Raw genomic sequence first — 27,429 nt, 5'->3', positions numbered from 1 at the left:
GATACCTTATCCATTGACATCTCTCTCCAGCCTCTGTAATTTTAATTCATGTTAATTCTTCAAAATAAAATGTACAGTTATTTACTTACTATCATCTGTGTTTTAATCCAGATTAGTTACTTCTCACACCATTCAGTGAAAAAAGCAATATTATTGTTTGGATTTTGTTTTATATAAAAATCCAAGACAGGGCTAATTGAACAATCTAGAAACTAACTTGAGATCACAAAAGCATTGAGAGTCTGTTGAAAACCATAGGTAATAGACTTACTTGAAAACTTACATTGGTCAAGATAGTTTTTATTTTCCAAGATTGAGTTGAACCATAGATTAAATTGTAGCTTGAAATTGCTTAATAATTACTGGTAGTATATTATGACTAGAGTCATTTCCTACTTAAAAAGTTATTTTCCAACAAGCCCAAACAGATGAAAAAAAATGACATGAACATTTTCACTTAGTCATAAGAAAGTCCAAGTGCTAACAACATCTTTGAAATAACAACTGATATTTCAATAGTAAGGATAAGTAAATACCCAAGCCATTACTGTAATAACATGAAGAACACAGTTACTAGAAGACTTGGAGTTTGTTCATGTCCAGATAGTGTCCCAACTGTCATTGCTTATGTAAAAATTGCTAGACATTCAATCACATTAAATACTCACTCACACCAACCCATTCACCTGAGCTACAGTGTCCTGGGTTACATGCATTTTTCATTCACTTCCAATATTTTTATTTTGTCTATAAGAAAAATCAGAAACTGTATTCCCAGTAACTCACACTGGTGTTACCTTTGGTTTTCTGAAAATGTGCCAGCAGCTGAGAAATAAAACAGTACATCCAAGTATTCCTGGAAACTTTAACATGCAGTCTTCCTGATAGGGTCAAGGTTTCTCATTCACTTTATAAAGAGAAAGACTATTTTCCATGAAACAGAATAATTCTCATTTCTTACCTCAATCATATCTACCCATTCTCGTACATTAAGAAAGCTTTTCTCACAAGTAACATCATATAGCAGCAAGACACCATCAGCTCTTCTGAAGTAAGACTTGGCAATACTTCTGAATCTGGAAAAAAGAAAAGAATGTAGGCAATGATTTAGTCAGTCAGGTGCAACTTCATCCTTTATCTATTTTTTTGTTTGTTTGTTTTTGTTTTTGTTTTTTTTTGTTTTTGGGCCACACCCAGCGGTGCTCAGGGGTTACTCCTGGCTGTCTGCTCAGAAATAGCTCCTGGCAGGCACGGGGGACCATATGGGACACCGGGATTTGAACCAACCACCTTAGGTCCTGGATCGGCTGCTTGCAAGGCAAACGCTGCTATGCTATCTCTCCAGGCCCGATCCTTTATCTCTTTTATATTCTCTCCTCATCTTCTAAAATAAGCCCCATCTGAGAATCTATTATCAAAATGTTACTGTTAAATAGGAATCCCTATAGCCTAGCACTGGGGTCCTCAAATTATGACCTATAGACCTCATGCAGCCTACCAAGAACATTTATCTAGCCCACCAGGTGTTTTTGCTACCGCTGCCTATCCTGCTTAGCAGCTGATTCGTCCTGGCCTGCAATATGCATGTGTGGGATGTGTGCCACACTCTCTGACTCGCCTCCTTCTCTCTGTCTCTCTATTCCTCCTCTCAGTCTCAGAGACAAGTCCTCCAACTATGGCCCACCAAAAGTAGGCCCATGGTCCCAGTGAAATACTGGTAAGTTCATTGATTTAACTTTACTTGTTCAACATTTTAAATATTCTATTTGTTCCCTTTTTTAACTTCAAAAAAAGATAGGTTCAGTGTGCATAGGAATTTGTTTAGTTTTTTTTAACTATAGTCAGGCCCTCCAACAGTCTTGAGGGACAGTGAACTGGCCTCCTGCTTAAAAAGTTTGAGGACCCTGGTCTAACATGACTCAGAAAAAAAAGTAATAATAATAAGATGAGAACTTGGTTTACTGGCATAAAAAAGTCAATTCAATTTCTCTGCAAACAATACCAGGAATATCTACAACCCCCAATGACTGAACATAATTCCTATAAATTTCAGCTTCAGTCATAAGTTATATGAACCCACACCTAGAGAGAAGTATAGAAGGAAATTGGACATTAGAAAAAAATACTTGGGGGCCGGGCAGTGGCGCTAGAGGTAAGGTGCCTGCCTTGCCTGCGCTAGCCTAGGACGGACCGCGGTTCGATCCCCCGGGGTTCGATCCCCCGGCATCCCATATGGTCCCCCAAGCCAGGCGTGACTTCTGAGCACATAGCCGGGAGTAACCCCTGAGCATCACGGGGTGTGACCCAAAAACCAAAAAAAAAGAAAAAAAAAGAAAAAAATACTTGGGGGGGTGTTGATTATGCAATACCCCCCAAGTATTTTTACCCTAATGTGTGTGGATGAGAGTGAAGTATTACACCAAGGTGGAAAACAATGAACCAATAGTTTTATTTTACATAACTGTGGAGGGCTCACTTGGGAAGCATACTCAACATACATGTGCCAGCTCTATGCAATTGCAAATATTTTATAGTAGATAGTACTATAAAATGGCATTATTTTTATGAAAATGGTGCAAACCACAAATATTTTTAAATGTACAAAGTCCTGGTATGCCAGACAATAAGTCCTCATGGGTTGGTACTTGCTTCCATTCACTCTTGAATCTTATTACCTGAATGGTGTGTTATTCAGAGATTGGCAAAAACACCATTCAAACTTATGAAACAACTGGACACATTCCATTCTAGACAAGATTCAACATTGTGTTTAATATGCCTGAGAACAAGACTAAGTAAATTTGAGTTTGCTACTTAGTTTTCGCCTCTGCCTTTAAAATCAAGGGAGCAGACAGGTTCTATTCTCTGTCTTTAATTCTTCCCATAGCCAAGTAGCTCCTCACACTGTCAATGCACTCGAAAGTATGATCTGACCTAAATTCTTTTGTTCGGAGAGAACAAACTCTTTACCCAACTGAACTGTAGCTAAAAGGAAGCTTGAAAGAGCCTCTCATCATATATTCAATAAAAAAGTAAATGGGAGAAAAAGTAAGAAAAAGATAAGCATACCTGAAGTGTTATACCATATAATCTTATAGTAAGATACACTTGTATCATGTTAAGTATTCAACACACAATGGGGCCGGTGAGGTGGCGCTACAGGTAAGATGTCTGCCTTGCAAGCGCTAGCCAAGGAAGGACCACGATTCGATCCCCGGCATCCCATAAGCCAGGGGCAATTTCTGAGCATCAAATGGGTGTGGCCCAATTAAAAAAAAAAGAATTCAACACACACCTGTCTCTAAGATTTGCTTGAGAAAACCTCGGCAGAGCCTGAAGCTTTAGGAAAAGCACGTACCTCTCCTGACCAGCCGTATCCCAGAGCTGCAGTACTGTTTGCTCTCCATCTACAAAGAGAGTTTTCATTTGGAAGTCAACTCCTGAAAAGGAGTAAAAGAGAACATGTTAATATCTATATTAATTTACATTTTTACTTTCAACATTCATTTTAATTTCAAGCCCTTTCAGATGAGACAAATGTCATTCAAACAAAGTCCATCACGTTGAATAAAAAACCTGGCCTTCAGATGCTTTGTAATTCAGATCATACAAGAAGCATATGGATGTCCCTTAAATTCAGCTTCATCTGTAGTTTGGAAAACTACTAAAGTAAAATGTATGATGTTTTCTCATAATTAAAAATTATTAAACAAAATATTTATCAGTAAATATGTACATGCAATGAAATATGTATATGCGTATGGAGATGCATGTAGACATATATGGTCTTCTGCTCTAGAAATTGAACCAACTACTGTAAGTCTTTATATTAACCAGATTACAGCTTTGTTTTCTTGAAGGGTATAATGAATTCATAAATTTACAAAGATGTTCATTGTAAAGATGCAACTGTTCCTTTATTTCTGAATATTGACTAGGGATTATTTGCAAATCCTCAAGGATTTTTGCTCATTACTATGTAAATTTAAGATAGCAGAATACATCTACTTTCCTTGTTCTGAGACACCTCTCATGTATTTCATAAATAAATATAAATGCTCATGTATTTCCTCATGGAGGAGGCGAGAGAGTATACATATGGCTATGAATTTTACCATAATAACAATTTATAAATATTTCACTTTATCAACATCAAATGATCCCTTATCACAAAGACTATTCTGTGTAAAACTAGATATCTCTAGTAGAAGTGATTTTTTTTTATAAATGTGGGTTTCATCCACTTCTCTACTTTGGGATGTAAGTTCCTGGCAGCTGGAACTCAGTAACTTTGTTCACTGTGTAGTCATAGTACCTTCAACAGTACCTGGTTTGAGGTAAATGTCAGAAGAAGTTTGCTAATCATGTGTTAGCTTGGCTGATCTTACTCTGACCTTTATTAATCTCCTGTCCTAAAGTTGGGTCTTAATCAAAGTAGAAGTATAATTCCATAAACAAGGACACAAACAAATATCCCTCACAGACACAAAGATACAAATTCCTTTATATGTAGATACGAAGTGGGAGGAGAGAAAAGGTTTATTTCTGTGTATTTAATCACTAGATAAAATAAAACCATAAATAAGGTCATTTTCCCATTAACTGGGAAAGGAATCATACCCAAGGTAGCGAATGTATTTCCTCGAAATTCATTCTTACAGAGTCTCATGAGGAAACTTGACTTGCCCACTGCAGCATCTCCAGCAAGTACAATCTTATAAGCCCTCTGTGATGAGGCAGATTTATGATTGTCATCTTCCATATCTGTCTGGAGGGGAAAAAATGGACCAGTTTTCTTCTCAATAAGTTATATGGCATAGACAATAAATTAATTAGTTAATTAATTAAATAAAAATAAAAGTTCCAGAAAATACCTGTGGCGAAAGTGCTGAGATGATCTTTCTGGAACTAACAGTGCTGCTTTCGTTAATGGAATCTGAGGGCTTCCAGTTTAAGACAGAAACTGCTCCATCTGAACCATATGTTTCTTCATCCCTTATATCAGGAACCTGTTTATTTTTTTAAAAAAAGATAAAAATTATTTTAAAAAGTTAGTTCCTCATTATATTCCTGAATAAAAAGAAGAAAAATATGCTACTAAATGTATTATGTTAGAGACTAGAGTGGCCACAAATGACACTCTATGAGAGTTTCTTCCAAACTTTGTGGAAGAATGTTCTATTGATTGTGCTGCATATTCATGACTTTTCAGATAGATTTTCATGACATTACCACCCAACAGGATGACAGATTTTTATCAAAGATAAGGCAAGCAATAGTACTGATTTAAAGGGCTTACATCTGTGTCAGAAGCATCAGCCCCAAAGTGCTCCTGTATGCCACGTGACCTCTGAAATCCTCTCTGGTGCTTGTCTTCCACCTCTGAGTCATACTCATTGTAATCTCTTAAGGTAGACATGCCACTGTCAAAGCAACTCTCGGGCAGGCTATCAACTTCACAATTAGTCCTCTGCATAGGATCACAGAGGGCCAATGAGTCACAGTCTTCATCCACATAAGAAGAGTGAGATGATCTGGTGACAAAAGAAAAGATGGCTTTACCTGAAGCTCATGCTGCCTTGATAATATAGTACAGTGGTGCTTTTAAGACCAACATTCTCACCTTTGTCAAGAATCACAATGAAATCCATGACTGAACAAAAGGGGAGATACAATTGTCAACGTAATAACAATTCTTTTTTTGCAATAAATAATTGGGATAAAAACTTCAAACCAAACATTTGATAAGTGAAGCTAATTTTTAATTACCATATTTTCTGATATAAAATGAGTAACATTAGCCAAGATGTGTTGACAAACATGTATGTAGAACAAAGAAACTTTGTACTGCTATTGTGTGCTTCTAACTTTCTACTTCATAAGATTTCTGAGAAAACAGATGTAAAGGCTGCTTCAATATTAGGAGACTCAAAACCCTAAGATATGAAAAAAGCTTCAGTTCATTCAAATTATTTCTCAAAGATTTCTCTCTTTAAATACTGGAAGATGTAATGCAGAATAAGAACAAATTTTGGAGGAAGACAAAATAAGGTCAACAGGTAAACTTTTTTGAAAGCCTATTTCTAATCAAAGCTTAATACAGTCTAATCAGAAAGGGCCAATGGATTAGGTACATAGAAATCCTGATGTAAGAAATGATGAGATGAATATGCTAAAAGAACCAAGTCTTGGTTCTAAGTAGGAATTGCATAGTAAATTTTACTAGCTAAGAATATGTGTACATGTATACATCTGTTGTTTTCTAATTTATGAAATTTATTTTCTAAGGTTTTAGTTTGAACTTATAAGGAACCCCCCAAAACTTATTCATATTTAATAGTACAGAATACTTTGGGTCCATGTCACTACTGGTTGTTCAGAAGCAGTTTTTCTAAAAACTATATTTTTCATAAGGAAGAAATTAAATCCCAAATTAATAAAGCACTTTTCTATAGATTTAGGTCAGACTTTCTCAAACTCAGCTTATAAACCTGACTTTATTAAAGTAAAATATTTACCTATTCAAAGAACATTTTCATTATAATGAAATATATGAAAATATAAAGAAGTTCTTAGGAAAAAAAAACATACAGCTAAGCCACATATACAAGTTAAAATACAATGAGGACATAAAAGTAATTAGATTAAATTTGCAACACAGTTATAAAAAAGTTTTATATTAGAAAGATCAGAAAGAAAAATTTAATGTTAACTCATTTTATCAAAGTAGTCACAGACCCAAAAGAAGCACATGCCCAGTCTACAAGTGATTCATAGCTGAATTTTAAGATGAAAAGCAAAAAATGTATTATATTCCTGCTACTCAGAGGAACCAGGATGCGAAGAGAAATGTCTCTGTCCCTTAAAATCTACTATAAAGCATCAATTATTCAGTAGTTAAAATCTTATTCATCAGACATTTGAAAAAGTCAATCGTGGTGAAATTTCTGAAATAATGTTGACATAAGTAGTATCTTTTCTTTATGTGCTTAGAACTAACCCTGAGTATAGTCCAGAGAAGAATAAAATGACACCTATACATTTTTCCCTCAAAAACAGTAGCTAGCTGTTATTAATCAATGCACTGCTAAACATTTTGTTTCACAAATCAGTGAGCAATGTAAGCATCGTATGTATGCAAAGACAATAAACAATTGGTTCTAGTGATAGTACTTCCTGTAGGGAAACTGATTGGTTTGTTAGCATCATGATAGAAAATGCACTATTCTTTACTCCAAGAATAAAGCACTACAATTAAAAGGAAACTAACACTAATCATTAAGGTCCATCAGAAATAGAAACCTGAATACCTATACTTCATACATTAAATTCTACTTTCAAACTGTGACAGTAGCAACATTGAACATATTTTCAGGTACATGCACTTTCCATTTTTATTACTAGATCAAATGTTAGGTTGGGCTAAGTATTTGATTTCACTGATCCAAAATAGTAAAAATAAATTATAGTTTTCAGTATTCTGACTTTTATCAAACTTTCATGGTACTCCACACAATAGTCATATTGTGTATGGCCATATTTCAGAGTACTCCACACAATAGCCACACTCCACAATGTGCCATATTATTATTTGCTTTCAAAGTATACTTTTCTTGAACATAGCTCACATAATATAATGAATTTATATTAAACATTAAACTTATATTAAACCTAGAGTCTCAGCATCATATAACTATATACTGAAATATGATATAACTGAGTTTCACTAGTTTTTTAGTGAAACATCTCTTACTGAGTCTACTTTTATGCAACAGAACATGAATAAGAATAAAGGGTGAAATATTAGAAATGAGCTTTGTAGGGCAGTATCAAGGTCCCAATACAAGATGGATATTATGGATATATAGAATATATGCACACAATACTATCAATATGAAAACAAAGAGAAAAAATTTCCACTGACTGTCCCAATATAAACCAGTGCTAGAACAGCCTGCCCTCCTCCCAGAGCGCATTCCCATTAGTGTAGGGAGAGATAGGGGGAAAGTCTGTTGACCCCTATAGAGTCCACTTAGACCGGTGCCCAGGGAAAGACTGAAGTCCAGGGGAGAAAAACCTTATACCTGGCAAGAGCTGGTCTCCAGAATCAAGGACAAAATCGGAAGCCAGATGTCTGCCCACCCTCCTCCCCATGCACCTTCCCCCTGTAGTATGGAGGGAGGGGGGAACCTGAGGACCACTAAGAGTCCACCTGAACCCACTTCTGGCCATCTGAGCTGGCACCCAGGAAAGGCCTGGAGTCAGGGGAAAAAGACAAGGATGGCAGGGGGCCTGCCAAGCCTCCCAGCACTCCCCAGGCTAGGGAGAAAGGCTCTGGTATGGGGCCTCCCCAAACCCCATACCTGGCAAGAGCTGGTCTCCAGAATCATAGAGAAAACCGGAAGGTGCCTCAGTCCCAACCCTTACTTCCCCCCATTCTCCCATGTAGGTGCAGCTAATGACATGAAGCTCATCACATAGAATGATAAGTGCAGTTAGAGAAATAACTACACCGAAAACTATCATAATAATGTGAATAAATGAGGAAAAAAGAAAGCCTGTCTCGAGTACAGGTGTGGGGTTGGAGGGGAGTAGGTAGATCTGGGAAATTGGTGGTGGGAATCCTGCACTGGTGAAGGAGGGTTGTTCTTTACATGACTGTAATCATACAACTACAATTATATTTGTAATCATGGTGTTTAAATAAAGATAATTTTAAAAAATATTAAAAAAAAGAATAAAGGGTGAGCATATATAAAACAAAGTCATTATAATATCTTAAGGAAATAGCTTATTCCTCTCTTAAAATTTTTAATCTTTGCATTTGTTATTGCATAAATTTAAGAACAGATTAGAGAAAGTAAGAAACCAACTAAGTAACTCACCATAACAAAATATACTTTTCTTCTAACTTTGAATTAGAATTGAAATAAAGAGTAAGTAGATATTAACATACCTGTCATAGCCCAAAGGTTGAGGAGAATGACCATTAAATTTGGGGCTGCTTCTAGAAATTGTATTTCCTGGTGACACATTAGTTATGCGCTGTAATATATAAGTAATATTTAGTACTCCTTTTTTTAACTTATATGTATGTAAAATGTAAAATGCATATATAAAATGGTAGTAGGCAGACAAAATAGACTGCTTTTTAAACTGCAGCAAATTAGTTAAAAGCTGGGATCCTGCCTGAGCAAACTGAAAACTGAGCAAAACTGAAATCAAGAAAACTGACAAAGGAAATCAAATCACACAATAAAAACAAATCACACAATAAAATTTAAAAATGTGCATGTCCAGGAGACAGAATAGGGGTGTGGGAGTAGGGGGGAACCTGGGTCAATTGTAAAGGAAAGATGACACTGATGGTGGAACTAGTGCTTGAACACTGTATGCCTAACACTTGGCTATGAAAAACTGCTAATCACAATGTCTTAATAAATTTAAAAACTTCTCCCTTCTTGCCACATCTTACTCCCAAACTTTATGGCATAAGCCATGAAGGAGTTCCCCAGGTTTTCCAGGTCTCCATTATATCAGCTTATTTTTCTTAATAATCTGTTTCTTTTTAAACCTTCCACTTAATGAATGACTTATTTGTACTCAGTGCTATAATACTAGGATCTTCAAGATAACTTCAAGATAACTGCACCCCCAAAAAAACTTTTTGGGGGGCGCTTTTGGGGCCACACCCAGTGATGCTCAGGAGTTACTCCTAGCTGATATGACTCCACCCCGGATTTATGTTTAACTACCTGCAAGGCCCGCCCTTTCCTGGGAGGCATCTTGGGCCGATATTATGTGTATCATTACCTGCAAGGTCTTCCCAGGAAAGGAAGGGATCTTGGGGAGATTATAAAGGCCACATGAGAAGAAATTTGCATTTACCTGGATGAAGAGCTATGGCTAAGGGAGAAGGGAGAATGCAGGGCTGAATGCGTAAATGGTTAGAAGCCAGAAGTGTTGTCTAGGGCCTGAATAAAGCTGATACTTCCTGAAGCCTGTCTGAGTGAGTCTGATTCCCCTCGCTCTCATGAAGCTTCAGACCCAAAGGCTGAAGGGGGTTGCAGAGCCACGTGGCCTGGGATGGCAGAGAAAAGCCCCTCCATGTGTCCACCACCATCCAAGCCCATCCTAAGGGCTGTAACTCTACAGCTATGTGCTCAGAAATTGCTCCTGGCTTGAGAGACCATATGGGATGCCAGGGGATCGAACCTAGGTCTGTCTTAGGTTAACATGTGCAAGGCAAATGCCTACCTCTTGCACCACTGCTCCTGTCCCTCCCCCAGAAAAAGTTTTTTGAGGAGGCTTTCTCATTCTCACCCTCAAAATCCCAATTGGATTTGTTCCCCTGGGAAAAGTAAGGCCTCAATTTGGATAATTTCATCCAACATCAGAATTTTCCATTATCTTCTCTCCATTGGGCAATATTTGATTTGTGTTTCCATGAAGTCACTTCCATCCTGTGTGTGCATATCTAAACTCTTTACAGAAGTCTTAATTCTTTAGGACATCTGACACATCATTTTCTGGTTTACTTCTCATAAGAATTCAGTAACATTAGGCTTTTATATTCTTAAAGAAGCATCAAATCGATTAAATTTTTTAATCTGGAAAATATCTCATTATTGTAAGGCTTATCTATCAAAAGTTCCTTTATTTTTTTGAAATTTTATTTTATTGAAATCATGTACTTACAAAGTCCTTCATAGTTGGATTTCAGACATATAATGAATCAGGGCCAATTACACCACCAGTGTTAACTTTTCTCCATCAATGGTCCCAGAGTACATATATAGGACCTATATAGTAGATTCTATAGAGTATACCACCCTTTGCCCTCTGGTGTGCCAGCACAACAGGCCCATTTTAAGTATAGATTGTTATAGTTTTGGTCTCTTGATTCTGTTGTTGACTTTGGCTTGGATATTTAGTTCTATCCTTTTTTATCTCCTCCACCAACACACCTGAGACTACTTGGCTCCTTATTCCCATCCTTTCTTTTTTTTCTTTCTTCTTAATTTTATAGAAAAATGCAGAAATGAGGTTAGACAAAGTAATTCATGTCCTAAAGTTCTATGAAAAAGGTGGGAGCCCCTATTTAAAAGATAAAAAAGGGGTGGCAGTTTTTTTTGCATAGGTCCAGCAAAAGTTTGGAAAATAAAAAGAAAAAAACCTTTGACCTAAAGACAGGGTGTCACTACCCATAACGCATCCTGCCATAAGACCAACTACAGGCTCCAGGCATATTAAGTTGTCTAAACCCAAAGTCTTTCTTCATTGTCCTAGGGAAAGTTCTCCTCAATCACAGGTGCTGCAGCCAGGCTTCAATAATTAGAAAGCTTGGCTTTTTGTATAGATCCTTTGTCAAAGTCAGGGTGTCACAGAGCATCATCTGGTTTCATTTCACCACCCTAAAAGCAATTTGCTGTTATTTCCAAGTGCCAGGGTGTCATATAAACCCACCCTGAAGCAAACCAGTGCCAGGACAGTATTAGGGTCTTCCTCAGCAGAAGTTCATTTCTTGCTGCTGGTGCAGAAAACCATGTCAGTTCCAGAGATGGGATTTTAGGATCACGGGTAAAAAGTTAATGTCCAATTGACTGAAGCATAAGTCAAATCACTGTGACAAATATTCAGGCTGAAAGGCCCCTCCATAAAAAGAAAAATTAGGAGTCCCTATCCATATTAGATAAAAACTTCTTTCTTTTCTACGATTTCCCTATTTTAATGTCTCTATGAAAAAAGGTACAATGCCACAGGATATTATGGTGGTAAAACAATCCCTGTGACCAGGTTCTAACATGAACTTCAAACCCAAGAGAAACTTATTTACTAAAATTTCCTACTAAACAAATCCAAAGAAATCTACATAAGGCAGGGGTCTCAAACTAAATTTACCTGGGGGCTGCAGGAGGCAAAGTCGGGGTGATCCTTGAGTGCAAAGTCAGTAGTAAGCCTTGAACATTGGGGGGTGTTACCCAAACAACTAAAACAAAACAAAACAAAAAAAGATTCCTCTAGGGCAGGGCCACAAAATGCTGTATGGAGGGCCACAAATGGCCCGCGGGCCGCGAGTTTGAGACCCCTGACATAAGGAAATACACAATAAAAATTGTACCTATTAAGGAAATACACCCAAAGAAATATAATAGTCTAGTACAAGAAAGAACAAAATGTATGAAAGTCATGGCATACCAAAGATCTGTTGAACTTATTGTAACTATTTTCTAGAGCACTTCTTAGGCCATCGTTAGTGTCATGAAGTTTTCGGTTTGCTGTTCTGCAGAGAAAGATAATAAAATAAATAACTAAAAGAGGACAAATTCTGTGAAGATAAACATTGAGAGGTTCACAATGAAAGGTTCTTTCAGGCAGAGAGGTTCAGAATATGAAACTACTTACCAGTTCTTACAAGTTTCTACCACTTTCCTTCAAATCTCATACACTAAGATCATACTTCATTTCAACAAGTACAACTTAAGTGGTTATCCTCTCTCTTGAGAGGTCTCAAGGAAATTTCCTCATTTTTATGAGGAAATGAGCTCTACTGAGATACCAACGATTCCCTTAGGTTAGGTAGCTCCACTATTTGAATAAATCGTATGTTGGTTCCTTTACCCAGAATGCCTGAATCTGGATGGTTTCTTGCTATACTCTAACTCCACTAAATACACATCAGCTGGGGTGTATGCAGGGTGCCAAATCACACTTCTTTCTTCAAATTTCTTCTCCACCTTACTCATTGGCCCAGTGTCATTCCACCAGGAAGTTCTGTGTACCAATTCAAAACTCCAAGTTCATCTTGGTTTAAATTCCAACTCAGGTACTTTCAAGTGACTTCTGGAAGTTACCAAACCTCAACATCCTCTTTAAAATGAGCACTATGACAGGGTCTTTTTCTTAAGATGTATTCATTCATCACTTCATTTGTGATTCAGGTTGTCATCACTTCCTCCAGGGAAGTTTCTTGGACCTTAGAGGTCAGATTGCAGATTCCACAATATCCTTTAGAAACAAGTACTATCTCTGTCTACTTTGGCAATTTTTACTAATTTCTGTAATGACTGACTAGTTTGTATTTTATTCCCTTAAACAATCCCATACAGACTTTTTCCCTAAGCTCCTAAAATGCTTGATCCATCAAAGATACTGAGTGAAGCTACATAAAAGAATCATTTCTTAAATGAATATCAAAGACCTAACTGGATATACTGAAGTGATATGGAAATACAGAAGAAACCCAGGTGAGAACAGAGAAGCTCAAATTATATAAACATGCATGTCATTAAGTTAATGAAAATTAGTATTTCACATGAGAACTTACTGGAGTATTTCAATTTGCCTCTCAAGATTATTTCGATCTTCTGTGTACTCTTGGATTATTTGCAGATCCCTGTAAAAATATTTTTTTACATTGGAATAAGAATTAAGTGTTCTATTTGGTCCTCCCTTATCTATGTGTTTCATCCTTTTCAAAATTGTATGTCTCTTGTCATGCTTCTCTACTTAATTGTGTTAATGCTTGGTTCCTCTGTGCTTCAGTCCATGACCCCCATGTATATACATACCCTCCTCCCCTCTCAGCACCCACTAGTTCTTCTAGCCCTAACATGCCCTAGCTCTCTTTCTCACTGGGTCCAAGTATTAAGCTGCTATGTTCCCTCCCAACAAGCAACCATATTACCAGTAATTTAGATTCCTCTTACTCTCATGTATAATCCTTCTCTGCTCATTTCCAGTCTTAGCTTGGAATTTCAACTATTTTCTCCTTTCTTGTGATCATTTCTTCTCTCCTTCTACCCCAACCCTAAACCAGAGAATTCACCAATGCAGACTTTCTCAGTTTTCTAGAACCTAGAAAACCACACCAAGTGACTTCTTTGCTACATTATGAAGCTCTGATCTCCATCCCAGAAAGTCCATTCAGAATATTTGTTACTTATCCCAGATCCTGTTCCTTTATAGCTACTTTTCTAAATATACAAAATCCCTTTACTAGCTTCCCAAACCCCAGATCATTAAATATTATCCATTTAAACTGACTTTCCATTATCTTGATAAAGATTAAAATTTCTTCAATTACTTTGAGAAATTTAAGTCCTAGACTATAGTGTTGAATATAAGATATTTAACAAATTATGAAAAACAATTTTGTGGAACAGTTGATTGGTCTGAGAATGATGTTTGCACCATCTAACCTATAATACTTTTATAGCCAAGTCTACCCTCACTAGCAGTGATTCCTAGGAATTAGATGTTATAGTAACATGCATAAATTTTCCTTATCATCATACTTCCCAGCTTCATATTAATGAGCACTGACTTACTCCCATTTACCACCCTCGATGGGTCATTTATACAACTGCAAAAATTGATCCATCAACTATATATACATTTGTACATGTGAGTATGGCCACCTTTATTTTTATAGTCAATTCTTACGTGTGTCTGTGTTGTACAAAAGCCTTCTACTATCTCTATTGGCTCACCTGCCAATTAGCAAAACATTTTCTGTTGCTTCACTATGCTCATCTATCTTGGATTTGTTACTTTCCCTATTAAACCCATTACCCATATAGCTCAACACCACTTGTGATCTGCAGTTCCACCCCACTCCCATTTAACCTCATACCCCCTACCCCACATCCTGTCAACCTCATGTCACTGTGAACTGCCACTCGTGACCAGAATGATTTCAGCTCATGACTCCACCCAGCTACTCAGAGTACTTCCATTGCCTCCCTGGCTGCCCTCAAATAACAGATTACCTCATTAGCTGAAGTAGTCATCCAGATTCTGCCTACCTTGGACTTGCTCACAATAGACTAGGAGGGATATGTGGATTTCTTTATATGTATTCTTTGGGGGACATTATTTTTGTCTTGGACTTGTTCAACAGACTAAAGGGGATATGTGTATTTCTTTATATGTTTTTTTGGGGGGAACAATGCTATTATATCTATGTGTCAGGGATAATAAACTATGACTGCAACTGAGTAATAGATACTACAATCTAGTCATAGCCCCCAGATACTCTAATGGTACTTTGTGACTATATCTTTTTCCTGTTTCACACAAATCCAGTAAAATGAGATATCTTATTGAATGAAATGAGTTCCTATATATTAGGGATAGGAACTCCAAAATTTAAATGTTTCTGGAGGGTACAAACCATGAACATTTGCCATATTGGCTTAAGTATCAATTAAGTTTCAATTGCTCTTATATTGGCCATACAACCTAAATTCTGGATCCCATCAATGGAACCAGGATAGGGTTTTGAGCCACCCTGGCAATGATGGAACCAGAAACAGGATTCATGCCACTCTGAAAATGACTTGCAACCAGGGAAGGCTTCATGCCATCCTGGCAACAACTTGCAAACAGAACAAGTTTCATGATGCCCTGGCAATAACATAGGACCTGAGAGAGCCAAAAGGCTCTAGTGTGGTACCTAAAAACAATAACCACTACTGAGATGATGGAAAGGGAACGTTTTTCTTTTCCTAGGATCTAGAAGAATGACCCTCTTTAAGTGAAATGAAGACTGATCTGAAGCCTGCAGTTGAAAGGTATAACCAAATGCTTCCTATGAAAGGTCCACCTGGCTCTTATATTGGTTAAAAGTATTTTTCTTTTCTTAAAAAAAAAAAAGTATTTTTCTTTTCTTAGTCCCAGCTTTAATGCACCTTTTTTAATGCTACTTTTACTACTTTTCTTTAAGCTCTGACTTGGATTTCTACACATCTTGTAGGGAACAATATAATATGATCAATCTGGCCAATCTTGTGGGGAACAATATATCATGATCAATCTGGCCCAACTTGTACTTTGTGTTCAGTAAACAGAAAGGGAAATTGGTAGTTCACATCTTACTTTATTCCAATATAAAGACTTCAGCCCTTGTACCCACTGCCCTTCACCCAAGGCTTTTAAAATGTAAAATTCTACCTAGACTGCATTAGCTCAATTTAGGTACTTTTGTCTGTTACTGGACCCTCCCAAGGCCTGAGGGATGGACTAAGGTGAATAAAGGTGGTTGGTTTTGGCAGGCTCAAGACCACTATGTTGGAAGCCTTCTTATCCTGTGTTTGGCTTTGATTATTAATTGTTCTTAACTAACCTGCATACCAGACCCATTTCCACAGGGTTGGATTAGAGTGTCTGGAGCCCAATAGTACTGGAAATACTTGTCACAGAAATTAGACAATAAAAAGGCATCAAGGGCATCCACATAGGATAGGAAAAAGTGAAGCTCTTTCTGTTTTCAAATATGATACTATATCTAGAAAATCCTAAACACTCCACAAAAAAGCTTCTAGAAACAAAAGGCTTATATTGTAAAGTGGCAAGCTACAAGGTTAATATGCAAAAATCCATAGAAATGTTCCCTTTCCATCATCTTCTTGGTAGTGGTTATTGTTGTTAGGTACCACACTAGAGCCTTTCAGCTCTCTCAAGTCCTGTTTTTTTTCTATACACAAAGAATAAAAGAGAAGAAAAGTTATTTAAAAAAAACTTTCACAATTGTGCTTAAGAAAATCAAGTGCCTTGAAGCCAACTTTACTAAAAAGTTGAGAAAGCTATATAAAGAAGATTATAAAAACACTGCATTAAAAAATAAAAGAGAACACCAAGAAATGGAAATAAAAACCCTGAAAATAGACTGGAGGAATTAACATCATTAAAATGTCAAAACCTCCTAAAGCATTATATAAATTTAATGCAATCCCTATAAAAAGCCCCATGACATTTTTTCAAAGAAGTGAATCAGTTCTTCCTGAAATTCAGATGGAGAAATAAACATCCACAAATAGCTAAAGCAATCCCTGCAAAAAAAAGAAGAAAAAATGGAAGGAATCACTTTCCTAAATTTTAACTGTATTGTAAAATAGTATTCATTAAAACAGCATGGTATATAAAGATAGACCCTCAGATCAATGGAAAATACCTTAAGATCCAGAATTGTGCCCATAAATTTATGAACAATTAATTTTTGTTAAAGTAACAATAAATATAAAGTAGAGCGAAGAAAACATATTTAACAAATGGTTCTGGGAAAACTGATTAAAAACATGCAAAAAAAAATGAACAGATCTCTCCTTAACACCATGAATAAAGGAAGGTCAAATAAAAAGATTAAAACTTGATATAAATCTAAAACCTTAATGTATTCGAAAAAAACGTAGACAGAAGACCCCATGACATTGAAGCTAAACGCATCTTTAGAGAGAAATCACTACCTGGCCAAGCAGGCAGAAGAAAAGAGAAACAATTAAAGAGAAACATTAAACTTCTCAGCTTCTGCATTTCAAGGTAAATAGTAAATACAAAAAGTAAATGCACAGACTGCCCATGAAATGGGAGAAAATATTCACTCAATACTCATCAGATAAGGATTAATATCTAAGATATACAAGGCACCAATAGAACCTTTCAAGGAGAAAAAAAAAATCTAACCCCATTCAAAAATGGGGAGAAGAAATGAACAGACAGGGCCAGAGAGATAGCACAATGGTAGGACGTTTGCCTTGCACCTGGTGGACCAGGATGGACCCTGGTTCAACTCCTGGCATCCCATCAGTCCCCTGAGACTGCTGCGGGGGGTAGGAATTTCTGAGTGCAGAGCCAGTAGTAACTCCTGGGTGCTGCAGGTGTGGCCCAAACACACACACACACACACACACACACACACACACACACACACACACACACACACAGACATAACTTCAAAAATAAATACAGATGGCCAAAAAGAAAATGCAAAAATTCTCCACATCACTAATCATCAGGAAGCTACAAATCAAAACAACAATGAGATATCATCTCATACCACAGTAACAGACACACATCACAAAAACAAGAACTAGCAGTGCTGGCATGCATGCAGGTAGAAAGGGACTCTCATTCACTCTTGATGGGAAATGCAGACTAAGCCAGCCTTTTGGGAAAACAATATGGACATTCCTCAAAAAGCTAAAAATTGAGCTTCCATATGAGCCAGCAATACCACTCCTAAGGATATACACCAGGAATACAAAAATACAATATAAAATTCCCTCTGCATGCCTATATTTATCAAAGCACTATTAGCTAATAAATTGAATCTGGAAATAACGCCGGTACCCAACAACAGACGGGTAGCAAAAGAAACTGTGGTATAACTACACAATGCAATGTTACGAAGCCTTTAGGAGATATGAAGTCATGAAATTTGCTTATACATGAATGGACATGGAGATTAAATGCTGAGTGAAATGAGTCAGACAGAAAGGGATAGACATAGAGTAATTTCATTCATTTGTGGGATATAAGATAAACAAGAGATAGGTGTAATAATATCCAGAGAAAACAGAGATAAGGATCTAATCCAGTCCAGAGTAGGAAGCTTGACACAAAGAGCAGTGAGTGCATTTAAAGTAGAGAAGGGTCTAATAGGACATGATAGTTGGAACTGATCATTCTGGACAAGAACTTGATGCTGATGGATAAAAATGACATGAAAGGGGCCCGGAGAGATAGCGCAGCGGTGTTTGCCTTGCAAGCAGCCGATCCAGGACCTAAGGTGGTTGGTTCGAATCCCGGTGTCCCATATGGTCCCCCGTGCCTGCCGGGAGCTGTTTCTGAGCAGACAGCCAGGAGTAACCCCTGAGCACCGCCGGGTGTGGCCCAAAAACAGAAAAAAAAAATGACATGAAAGGCATCCTTCCATTAACAATAGTGCATGTTTTGAGCCTGTAGTTGGTCTTATGGCAGAATGTTTCATGGGTAGGGACTTTTTTATTTGTTTTTGTTTTGGGCCACACCCAGTGATGCTCGGGGGTTACTCCTGGCTATGTGCTCAAAAATTGATCCTGTCTAGGGGGACCATAGGGGACGACAGGGGTTCCAACCATCCTAGGTTAGCGTCTGTAAGGCAAGCGCCTTCCCACTTGCACTACCACTCTGGCCCCAGTAGGGACTTTTTCAGTCTTAGTTTTTTAGACTCTTTTAGTTTTGTTTTGTTTTTTCTATTTCCCCAATTTTAGCTATGCTTGTGTAAACAAAACAAAAACCTGCCACCTCTTTTTTTTTTTCATCTTTTAGATAGGGGCTCCCACCTTTTTCATAGATCCTTGGGACATAAATTATTTTGTTTTATTTCATATTCTATAAAATTAAGAATAAAAAAGAGAAAGGATTGGGGTCAGGGTCCAAGTGGTCTCTGGTGCATTGGTGGAGGAGACAAAAAAAGGACAGAACTAAACATTCAAGCCAACGTCAACAACAATAGAATCACAAGACCCAGACTATAACAATATAAATTTAAAATGGGCCTGTTATTCTGGCATGACAGAGGACAAAGGGTGGTGTACTGTATAGGATGTACTATAGAGGATGTACTCTGGGAACATTGGTAGAGCAAGGTTAACACTGGTGGTGTGATTGCCCTGATTTATTATATGTTTGAAATCCAACTATGAAGGACTTTGTAAGTCACAGTGGTTTCAATAAAATAAAAAATGAAAAAATAAGTTAAAAAGGGACCAGAGAGATATCATGGAGGTAAGGCGTTTGCCTTTCATGCAGAAGTTCGGTGGTTCGAATCCCGGCATCCCATATGGTCCCCTGAGCCTCCAGGAGTGATTTCTGAACATAGAGCCAGGAGTAAACCCTGAGCACTGCCAGGTATGACCCAAAAGCAAAAACAAAAAAAAAGTTAAAAAATAGTACAAACCACAGTGTCTAAAAGAAAAGAAGAGAGAGAGAGAGAGAGAGAGAGAGAGAGAGAGAGAGAGAGAGAGAGAGAGAGAGAGAGAGAGAGAGAGAGATTAAATAGTCTGCCAGGTTTAGGGTCTGGGAATGGAAGGGAAATATGAAACATTGGTAGTAGAAAGAGTACACTGGTGAAGGGTGGAATACATTGTATGACTGAAACTCAACAACAAATAATTTTGTAACCACAGTGTTTAAATAAAGCAATAAAGTATAAAAATGAGGTATTGTCCACATCACATAACAACTCCCCTAACTTAAAGCTGATAGAAGCAGTATTTCTAATAGTGCACTTTTAAAATCCATAAACTTTAAGGTTTTCATTTTATGAATTAAATGAGTGCCAAAGAAAGTTCATGAAATAGGATGCTTGCCTTGCACATGGCCAACTAATATTCAATCCTTATATGTACCCCATATATCCTCTAAGCTCATTAGAAGTGATCCCTGAGTGCATTGCCAGGAGTAAGCCCTATGCCCCACCAGGTGTGGCCCAAAAAATAAATAACAACAACAACAACAAAAATGTTTATGAACTCAAAAAGAAGACTTTTCTCCAGACTCCTAACTCCTCCTATAGCTCAGGTTAATGGAAAATACTTGTTAATGGTAAATAATTTATACACTCTGCTTCCCACTACAACATTTTAATTCTGATTAAGTTTGCAGACAAAAACGAGATGTTTTCTACAAGTGTGTATTTTTGTGTTATGAATGTGTATAGACATACATGTGAATGAGTATTTAGAGACAAACGAGTTCTGTGAATGTTATTGTATTTTATATTTGAATGTCACTATATAGCCATGTATGCTTATAAAGAGAAAGGTAGGTACAAATACTTGTTTCAATGTAGCTGCCTATATTTTATTTTTCTCAGACTGCCAAAGTATGGAAAAAGAAAATTAGGTGTCTTAAATACCTGTCTTTCCCTTTTCTTATACCATAGGTCATTTTAAATGGCATTACATTACATTTGACATTTTGGAACAGTCCCTGTTCCCAGGTAATCCAAACATTTATTAAATGGTGCATAGTACTATACAAATAATATTTCAAATAGTGTTTCAATATTTGTTTCAAATAATTAAATTTGTTGTTAAGAATATTTGTATACTAAGAAACATGACACTGAAAGTACAGGTTGAGAAAATGAAAACATATTAATAAAGTTAGTAAATAGCCCTATAAGTAATAGTACTTAATTTAGCTTTATTTATATCAACAACCTTTCTATTCAATTCAAAAATTAAACATTAAATTTCATACCTTTCAGAATTCAGACTCTGATCAGCATAATCACTTTTCAAAGCATCCAATTCACTCTGAAGAAAAGCTATGTTTGTCTGTGCTTCTATAAGGTCTTTCTTAACTTTCTGATTTTCCTAGAGAAAGGAAGAGTTCAATACAATAGATTATAGAGTTCACCTGGGAAAAATGAACGAATAATGGACTCTCCAATACAGACTCCAGATTTCAAAAATCTCCAAATTTTTAGGTTTAAAATCATCAATGCAAGGTAATTTGAAATGAAAATGATTAAAAAGTTAAACTCTTAAAGGTAATTTTTTTCCTTTTACAAAACACTTTTGACATTTGGTACTGAACAACCAACAGTCAAGATGCACTTTAAAACATTATTGGAAAAGAAATTGATATATTTTAAGGCATTTAAATATTTAAATAATATTTAGTGAATGCTATGAAAACCAATAATAAGTATTATTATTACTAGCACTTGTTACAATGCAGACCAGTTACTTTTTAACATTTAATAACATTCTGAAGGTTTGTGCTTAAAATAAGCCAGTATGCAAGGCCAGAGCAATTGCATTGCAGTAGGGCATTTGCTTGCCTTGCATGCGTCCAACACCTGACGGACCCCGGTTTGATTCCCGATGTCCTATAAGGTTTCCCCAGCCTGCAGAAGCCAAGAGTATGACCCAAAAAAAAAAAAAAAAAAAAGCCAGTATGCATATGAAATTTTATTTTTAATAGAAGGAAGAAAAAGAACGATATTATTAAGAAGTATGAATATGAATGTATTGCATTTTATGCACCCATCATAAAACAATAACATGCAATATTTGTTAGGAAATATTCCAATAAAAATTATAAGAATGGGACATGAGCACATTAACACTAAAGTAACTAAACTCTTTTTAAAAACAAAAACCGGGACTTCCGGCCATCAACACTAAAGCCCTGCGGCTAATCCGGAGAGGTCTGTAAAAATGGCCAAAAAAACACTTGGCACCCCAACCTAGGGAACCCTAACTTGGCGGGGGTGGGGCGCAGGGACCCCAGAGACACCTCTTGAGGTCAGGGCTCACAAACCAGACCCTCCCCCAAGGTTCCTTTCTTAGCCTCCTAAACCAAAGCTCCACACCCACTCAGGAGAGGGCTGCACTAACTGCCCAGAGCCCAGCTGCCCCACAAACCTCACAGTTTATACCAGATGATTCTAGGCAGATGAGCCCCAACATTTCTTTCCTTTAGAAAATAAAAAGCCCCCAAACCAGAACAACAACCCAACTAAACAGCGCCCCTGATCTGAAAGGTCATAGGTGGGAAAGCAGGCAAGGAAACATATCAAAGAAAATTATTTTAAAAGCCTCTAAATACTTAACAAACTAGGACTAATGGATTTATCCAGGTGTTCCATTCTCAGAAGTGAAATACACATTCTTTCAAGTAATCATGGAGCCTTCTCTAAGATAGATCATGCCTTCAGACACAAACATAATTTACAAAAAGTCACAAATGTAAGAACTATTCGCAGTACCCTATCAGATCACAACACAACAGAGATTGACTGTAAAATGATGTGGAGAAAAATCTAACACTTGGAGACTAAACAACATGCTCCTCAACAATAACTGGATCAAAGATGAAATCAAGGAAGAAATTAAAAAATGCCCAAGACAAATGACATAAAGAAACAAATTGCAAAATCTATGGGACACTGCAAAAGCAATATTTGGGGGGAAACTCAGAGCAATGCAGGCCTATGTTAGGAATGAGAAAAATGACCAAATCAACTATTTAAAGAAACACCTTAAGTATCTGAAAAAACAGCAGAAAAGGAACCCAAACACAGGTAGAAGAAAAGAAATAATAAAAACCAGAGCAGAAACAACATAGAAACAAAGAAAACAATATAAAGAATCAATGAGAACAGGAGATTTTTTTTTTGAAAGAATAAACAAGATAGACAAAACACTGGCAAGACTCACAAGGAAAAAACAGGCAAAAAAAAATTGGATCACAAATGAAAGAGAAGAGATTACAACAGAACCTCAAGAAAAACAATACAATATTATGAACAACTGTACTCAGTTAAGTTAAAGAACCCAGAAGAAATTAACAGTTTCCTGGAAAAATATCACCTCCCAAGACTTAATAAAGAGGAAGCAGAAAGCTTAATCAGGCCAACCACAAGTAAAGAAATTGAAACAGTAATTAAAAAATTTCTCAAGAACAAAAGTCCAGATGGTTTTACAGGTGAATTCTATCAAACATTAAGAAAAGAATTCTACCATTAATCCTAAGACTATTCCAAACATCTAAAAGATAGGAATATCCCTAAACCCAGGTATGAGCTAATATCATGCTCATTCCCAAAGCTGACAAAGATACCACCAAGAAAGAAAACTATAAACCAATTTCACTAATGAACATGGATCCAAAAACCCCTAACAAAATCTTAGCAAAAAGAATCCAACAACACAGGGGACAGAGTGTTGGCGCAAGCATTAAGGCTTTTGCCTTATACACGCTAACCTAGGATGGACTGCAGTTCGATCCCCCAGTGTCACATATGGTTCCCCAAGCCAGGAATAACCCCTGAGCTGAGTTAACGGGTGTGACCCAAAAAGAAAACAAAACAAAAGAATACAAAAACACATCAAAAATTTTCATTATAACCAAGTGGGTTTAATCCCAGGGATCCATGGATAGTTCAACATACAAATCAATAAACATCATAAACCACATCAACAAAAAGACAAAAACCACATGATCACATCAATCGAAGCAGAGAAGACATCTGACAAACTCCAACACCCATTCATGATGAAAACACTCAGCAAAATAGGGGTGAAAGAAACCTTCCTCAGGATAGTTACAGTGATCTATAAGAAACCCATTATTATTGATGGCGAAAAACTGAAAGCACTTCCACTAAGAACAGGCAGGCACTAGTCAAGGCTGTCAATTGTCTCCACTCTTATTCAACATAATATTAGAAATCCTAGCAATAGCAATCAGATGAGAAGGGACTCAAGGAAATTCAAATAGGAAAAGAGGAAGTCAAACTATATTTGCAGATGATATGATGATATCTATCAAAAACCTTTAAGAGTCCACGGAAAAGTTCCTAGAAACAATAAAAAAATACAGCAAAGAAGCCAGCTACCAAGTCAGTACACTAAGGACAGTTGCCTTCCTTTATACAAATAAAAAATTAGAGGCAAAAAAGATAAAGGGTCCAACCCAATTAAAATAGTATCTAAAAAAGCAAGTACCAAGGAATCAACCAAACAAGAGAAGTAAAAGAACTGTACCATGAAAATTTCAAAACACTTCAAAAAGATATTTAAGATGACCTAAAGAATTGGAAGAAAATACCACGTTCATGGGTAGAAAGAATCAATATCATGAAAATGACCATCTTTTCTAAACTACTATGTAGATTCAATGCAGTCCCTATTCAAATTCAGATATCATTTTTAAGGACTTAGAACAATCAATTATAAAGTTCATGTGGAACCACAAAGGAACTAGATTAGCCAAATCCATATTTAAAAAAAGAAAGAAACAGGGTGGCATCTCTTTACCTAAATTGAACTTTACTACAGAGCTAGAGTGATCAAAACAGCATGGTACTGGAACAAAAACAGTCTCAAACCAATGGTCAGAATAGAATATCTAGTGACATATCACCAAATATATGGTCAACTAATATTTTACAAAGGAGCCAAGAATTTGAAATGGAACAAAAACAGTCTCTTCACCAATGGTGTTGGAACAATTGGATAGCCATGTGTAAAAAACTAAAGATTGATCTGTACCTCACACCTTACACAAAAGTCAACTAAAAATGGATTAAAGATCTTTAAATCAGACCCAAAGCTATAAAGTTCATTGAGAAAAACATAGGCAGAACACTCCAAGACTTGGATCTCAAAGAAGTCTTCCATGATAGAATGCCAATGCCAAGAGTCAGCATCAAACCTAAATAAATGGGACTACATCAAACTAAAAAAATTTTTGTATGACAAAAGAAACACTGGTTTAAACTAGAAGACAACTAACGGAATAGGAAAAAATTTCACACTCAACACAGATAAGGTTTGATATATAGGATATACAAAGCACTCACAAAGGTTAGCTCTACAAAAGCCTAAAAAAAACCCCATAAAATAAAAACAGGAGAAGAGGAGCTGGAGCGATAACACAGCAGTAGTGCATTTGCCTTGCACACAGATAACCCAGGACAGACCTTGATTAGACCCCCAGCTTAGTAATCTAGATGTGAAAATTATATTTATCCTAAAATTTTCCATGCACAATCTAACTCTGAAAGCTTTATTTAGCAAAATCTATCCCACCATTGATAGTGTGCCTAGAAATTGAAAAAGCTCCCCCACCCCCACAATGTGCAGGCCACATTTTTTAAGCACTCTGATCCATCCTACAAATGTAACCTATAAATATATCTCCAATATCTGTCTCTAAGTGGGTATGAGTGTATTTGGAGGACTCCTCTATGTTTGTATAATGTTTGTCTATGTTTGTAATGTACATAATCCCTACCTATATTGTATATAGTCTCTGTTGTATATTACCCCCCTCCTCCCATTCACCACCTTACAAAACCCCTTCTACCCTCTCATTCCCTCAACCTGATCCTTTATCTCTCTCTATTTAACCCTCTACCCTCAGTTCTTAACTCCTCAGGAACCAGAACCTTCCATCTGCCCTAGCAAGCTATCACCCAACTCCCAAAGCAAAAAAAAAAAAAAAAAACATCTCAGCACCTCATCTCTTGCCCCAGTAAGAAGCTGCAGCCACTGCTCCTGCTTACTCATTCCATGAGGCCTTTTTCTCCCACCTCCCCTCATTGTGAACTGTTGCTTGCTACCTGATTTGGCTCCACAAAGACCCCCAGCTTGAAGATACTACCTGATCCCTGACTGCTACAAACCATGTCTCAGACTCCACAAGAACATGGTAAGGATGAAAATGTTCCCTGGATCTTATCCCCACTAGACTATCTGCCATGGAGGCAGGCAGTGGGAAGGCTAGAGAAGCATGCATTATTAAAAATGTGCAATCATATTAAATTTGTCAATATAAATCCAATTCTGTTTGTCCCTTTCATACCAGTTTTAATTTAGTTCATTTATCATCTCTGAGTGGAATCATAGATGATTTGTCTTTTTTCATACCTTAATAAACATGAAAATTATATTGTAGAAACCCCTCCACAGGCTTTTTCTTATCTTTTCCTAGCAAGGCAACTTTGCCTTAAACAAGAAAAAAAAAGTCTTCAAGATGGTTTAAAAGAGTGAAGTTCTCAATGTCAATGAGCGAGGGAAGTAGAAAGCCTGCCTCGAATACAGGTGGGGAGGGAGGTGCGGAGCATTGGTGATAGGAATGTGGCACTGGTGAAGGGGGAGTGTTCTATTTATGACTGAAACCAAACTATAATCATGTTTTAATCGCTGTGTTTAAATAGATTATTTTTAAAATGAGGACTATTTTATATAAAATAAAGTGAAGCTCTTTTGTCGTAAAAATTTAAAAAACATTAATGAATTATTATTTACAAAGCAGTTTCTAAAAGAAATTCTACAAAGTTGTTCATGATTAAGCTTCAGTTATACAATGTGCAACTTGAACCTTCACCAATGCATATTTCCTGCCACCAGTGTTCCCAGTTTCCCTCCCACCATTCCTCTCTAACCTCCCCACTGCCTGCCTCCATGGAAGATTTTTCTTCTCTATTTCTTCTCTTTCTCCCTTTCTCTCTTCTCTCTCCCTTTCTCTCTACTCTATCTATATATTCCTTTTTAACAATAGTTTGCAATATTGTTACTAAAGGGGTATCATACATATAACTTTGCCTTCTTTCTGTATACAGTCCTTGTCCAGAATGATAGTTTCCAGTTATCACTGTCATTGTATCTCTTCTCTGTCATAAATGCACCTCCCTACTCTTTATGCCAAGCTTCCTACTACAAACCAGCCCTCCTATATCTCATTTTTATTCTTTTGGGGTTTTATTACCATAGTATTATTTTATATCCACATGTGAGTTGAATCATCCTATGCCTATTCCTTTCCCTCTGACTCATTTCATTCAGCATAATGGTCTCCATATCCACCCACATATAAACAATTATCAGGACTTCAATTTTCCTAATGGTTGCATAGTATTCCATTGTGCAGATGTTCTAGTTTCTTTATCCATTCATCTGTTCTTGAATACTTTGGTTGTTTCCAGATTGTGGCTATTATGAATAATGTTTTAATGAGCATATGAGTATTTTTTTCTGCATTGTTTTTGGATCCCTAGGGAGTGCTATTATTCAGTCAGATGGAAATACAATTTCTAGTTTTTTGAAGAATATCCATAAAGTTTTCTAAAAAGGTTGGACTAGTCAA

At 36.8% G+C, this 27,429-nt stretch overlaps 1 protein-coding gene across 1 annotated transcript in view; it reads right to left on the bottom strand.

Annotated features, from left to right (window-relative positions):
• The window catches only part of RASEF (RAS and EF-hand domain containing), a 78,418-nt gene that overhangs the window by 12,737 nt on the left and 38,252 nt on the right, over positions 1 to 27,429 (bottom strand). The window contains exons 6-14 of the mRNA XM_049770700.1: positions 21,028 to 21,143; positions 13,328 to 13,396; positions 12,199 to 12,283; positions 8,957 to 9,045; positions 5,300 to 5,534; positions 4,875 to 5,009; positions 4,621 to 4,768; positions 3,359 to 3,440; positions 962 to 1,076 (exon numbers count right to left, since the gene is read on the bottom strand). Of these exons, the coding sequence (XP_049626657.1) occupies positions 962 to 1,076; positions 3,359 to 3,440; positions 4,621 to 4,768; positions 4,875 to 5,009; positions 5,300 to 5,534; positions 8,957 to 9,045; positions 12,199 to 12,283; positions 13,328 to 13,396; positions 21,028 to 21,143 (1,074 nt within the window). The remainder of the gene's footprint in view (positions 1 to 961; positions 1,077 to 3,358; positions 3,441 to 4,620; positions 4,769 to 4,874; positions 5,010 to 5,299; positions 5,535 to 8,956; positions 9,046 to 12,198; positions 12,284 to 13,327; positions 13,397 to 21,027; positions 21,144 to 27,429) is intronic.

The sequence above is a fragment of the Suncus etruscus genome, chromosome 3 (genome assembly GCF_024139225.1).
Source record: "Suncus etruscus isolate mSunEtr1 chromosome 3, mSunEtr1.pri.cur, whole genome shotgun sequence".
Lineage (NCBI taxonomy): Eukaryota > Metazoa > Chordata > Mammalia > Eulipotyphla > Soricidae > Suncus > Suncus etruscus.
Note: the sequence above shows the minus strand (reverse complement) of the source record. Positions and strands in the feature narration are given on the sequence as shown.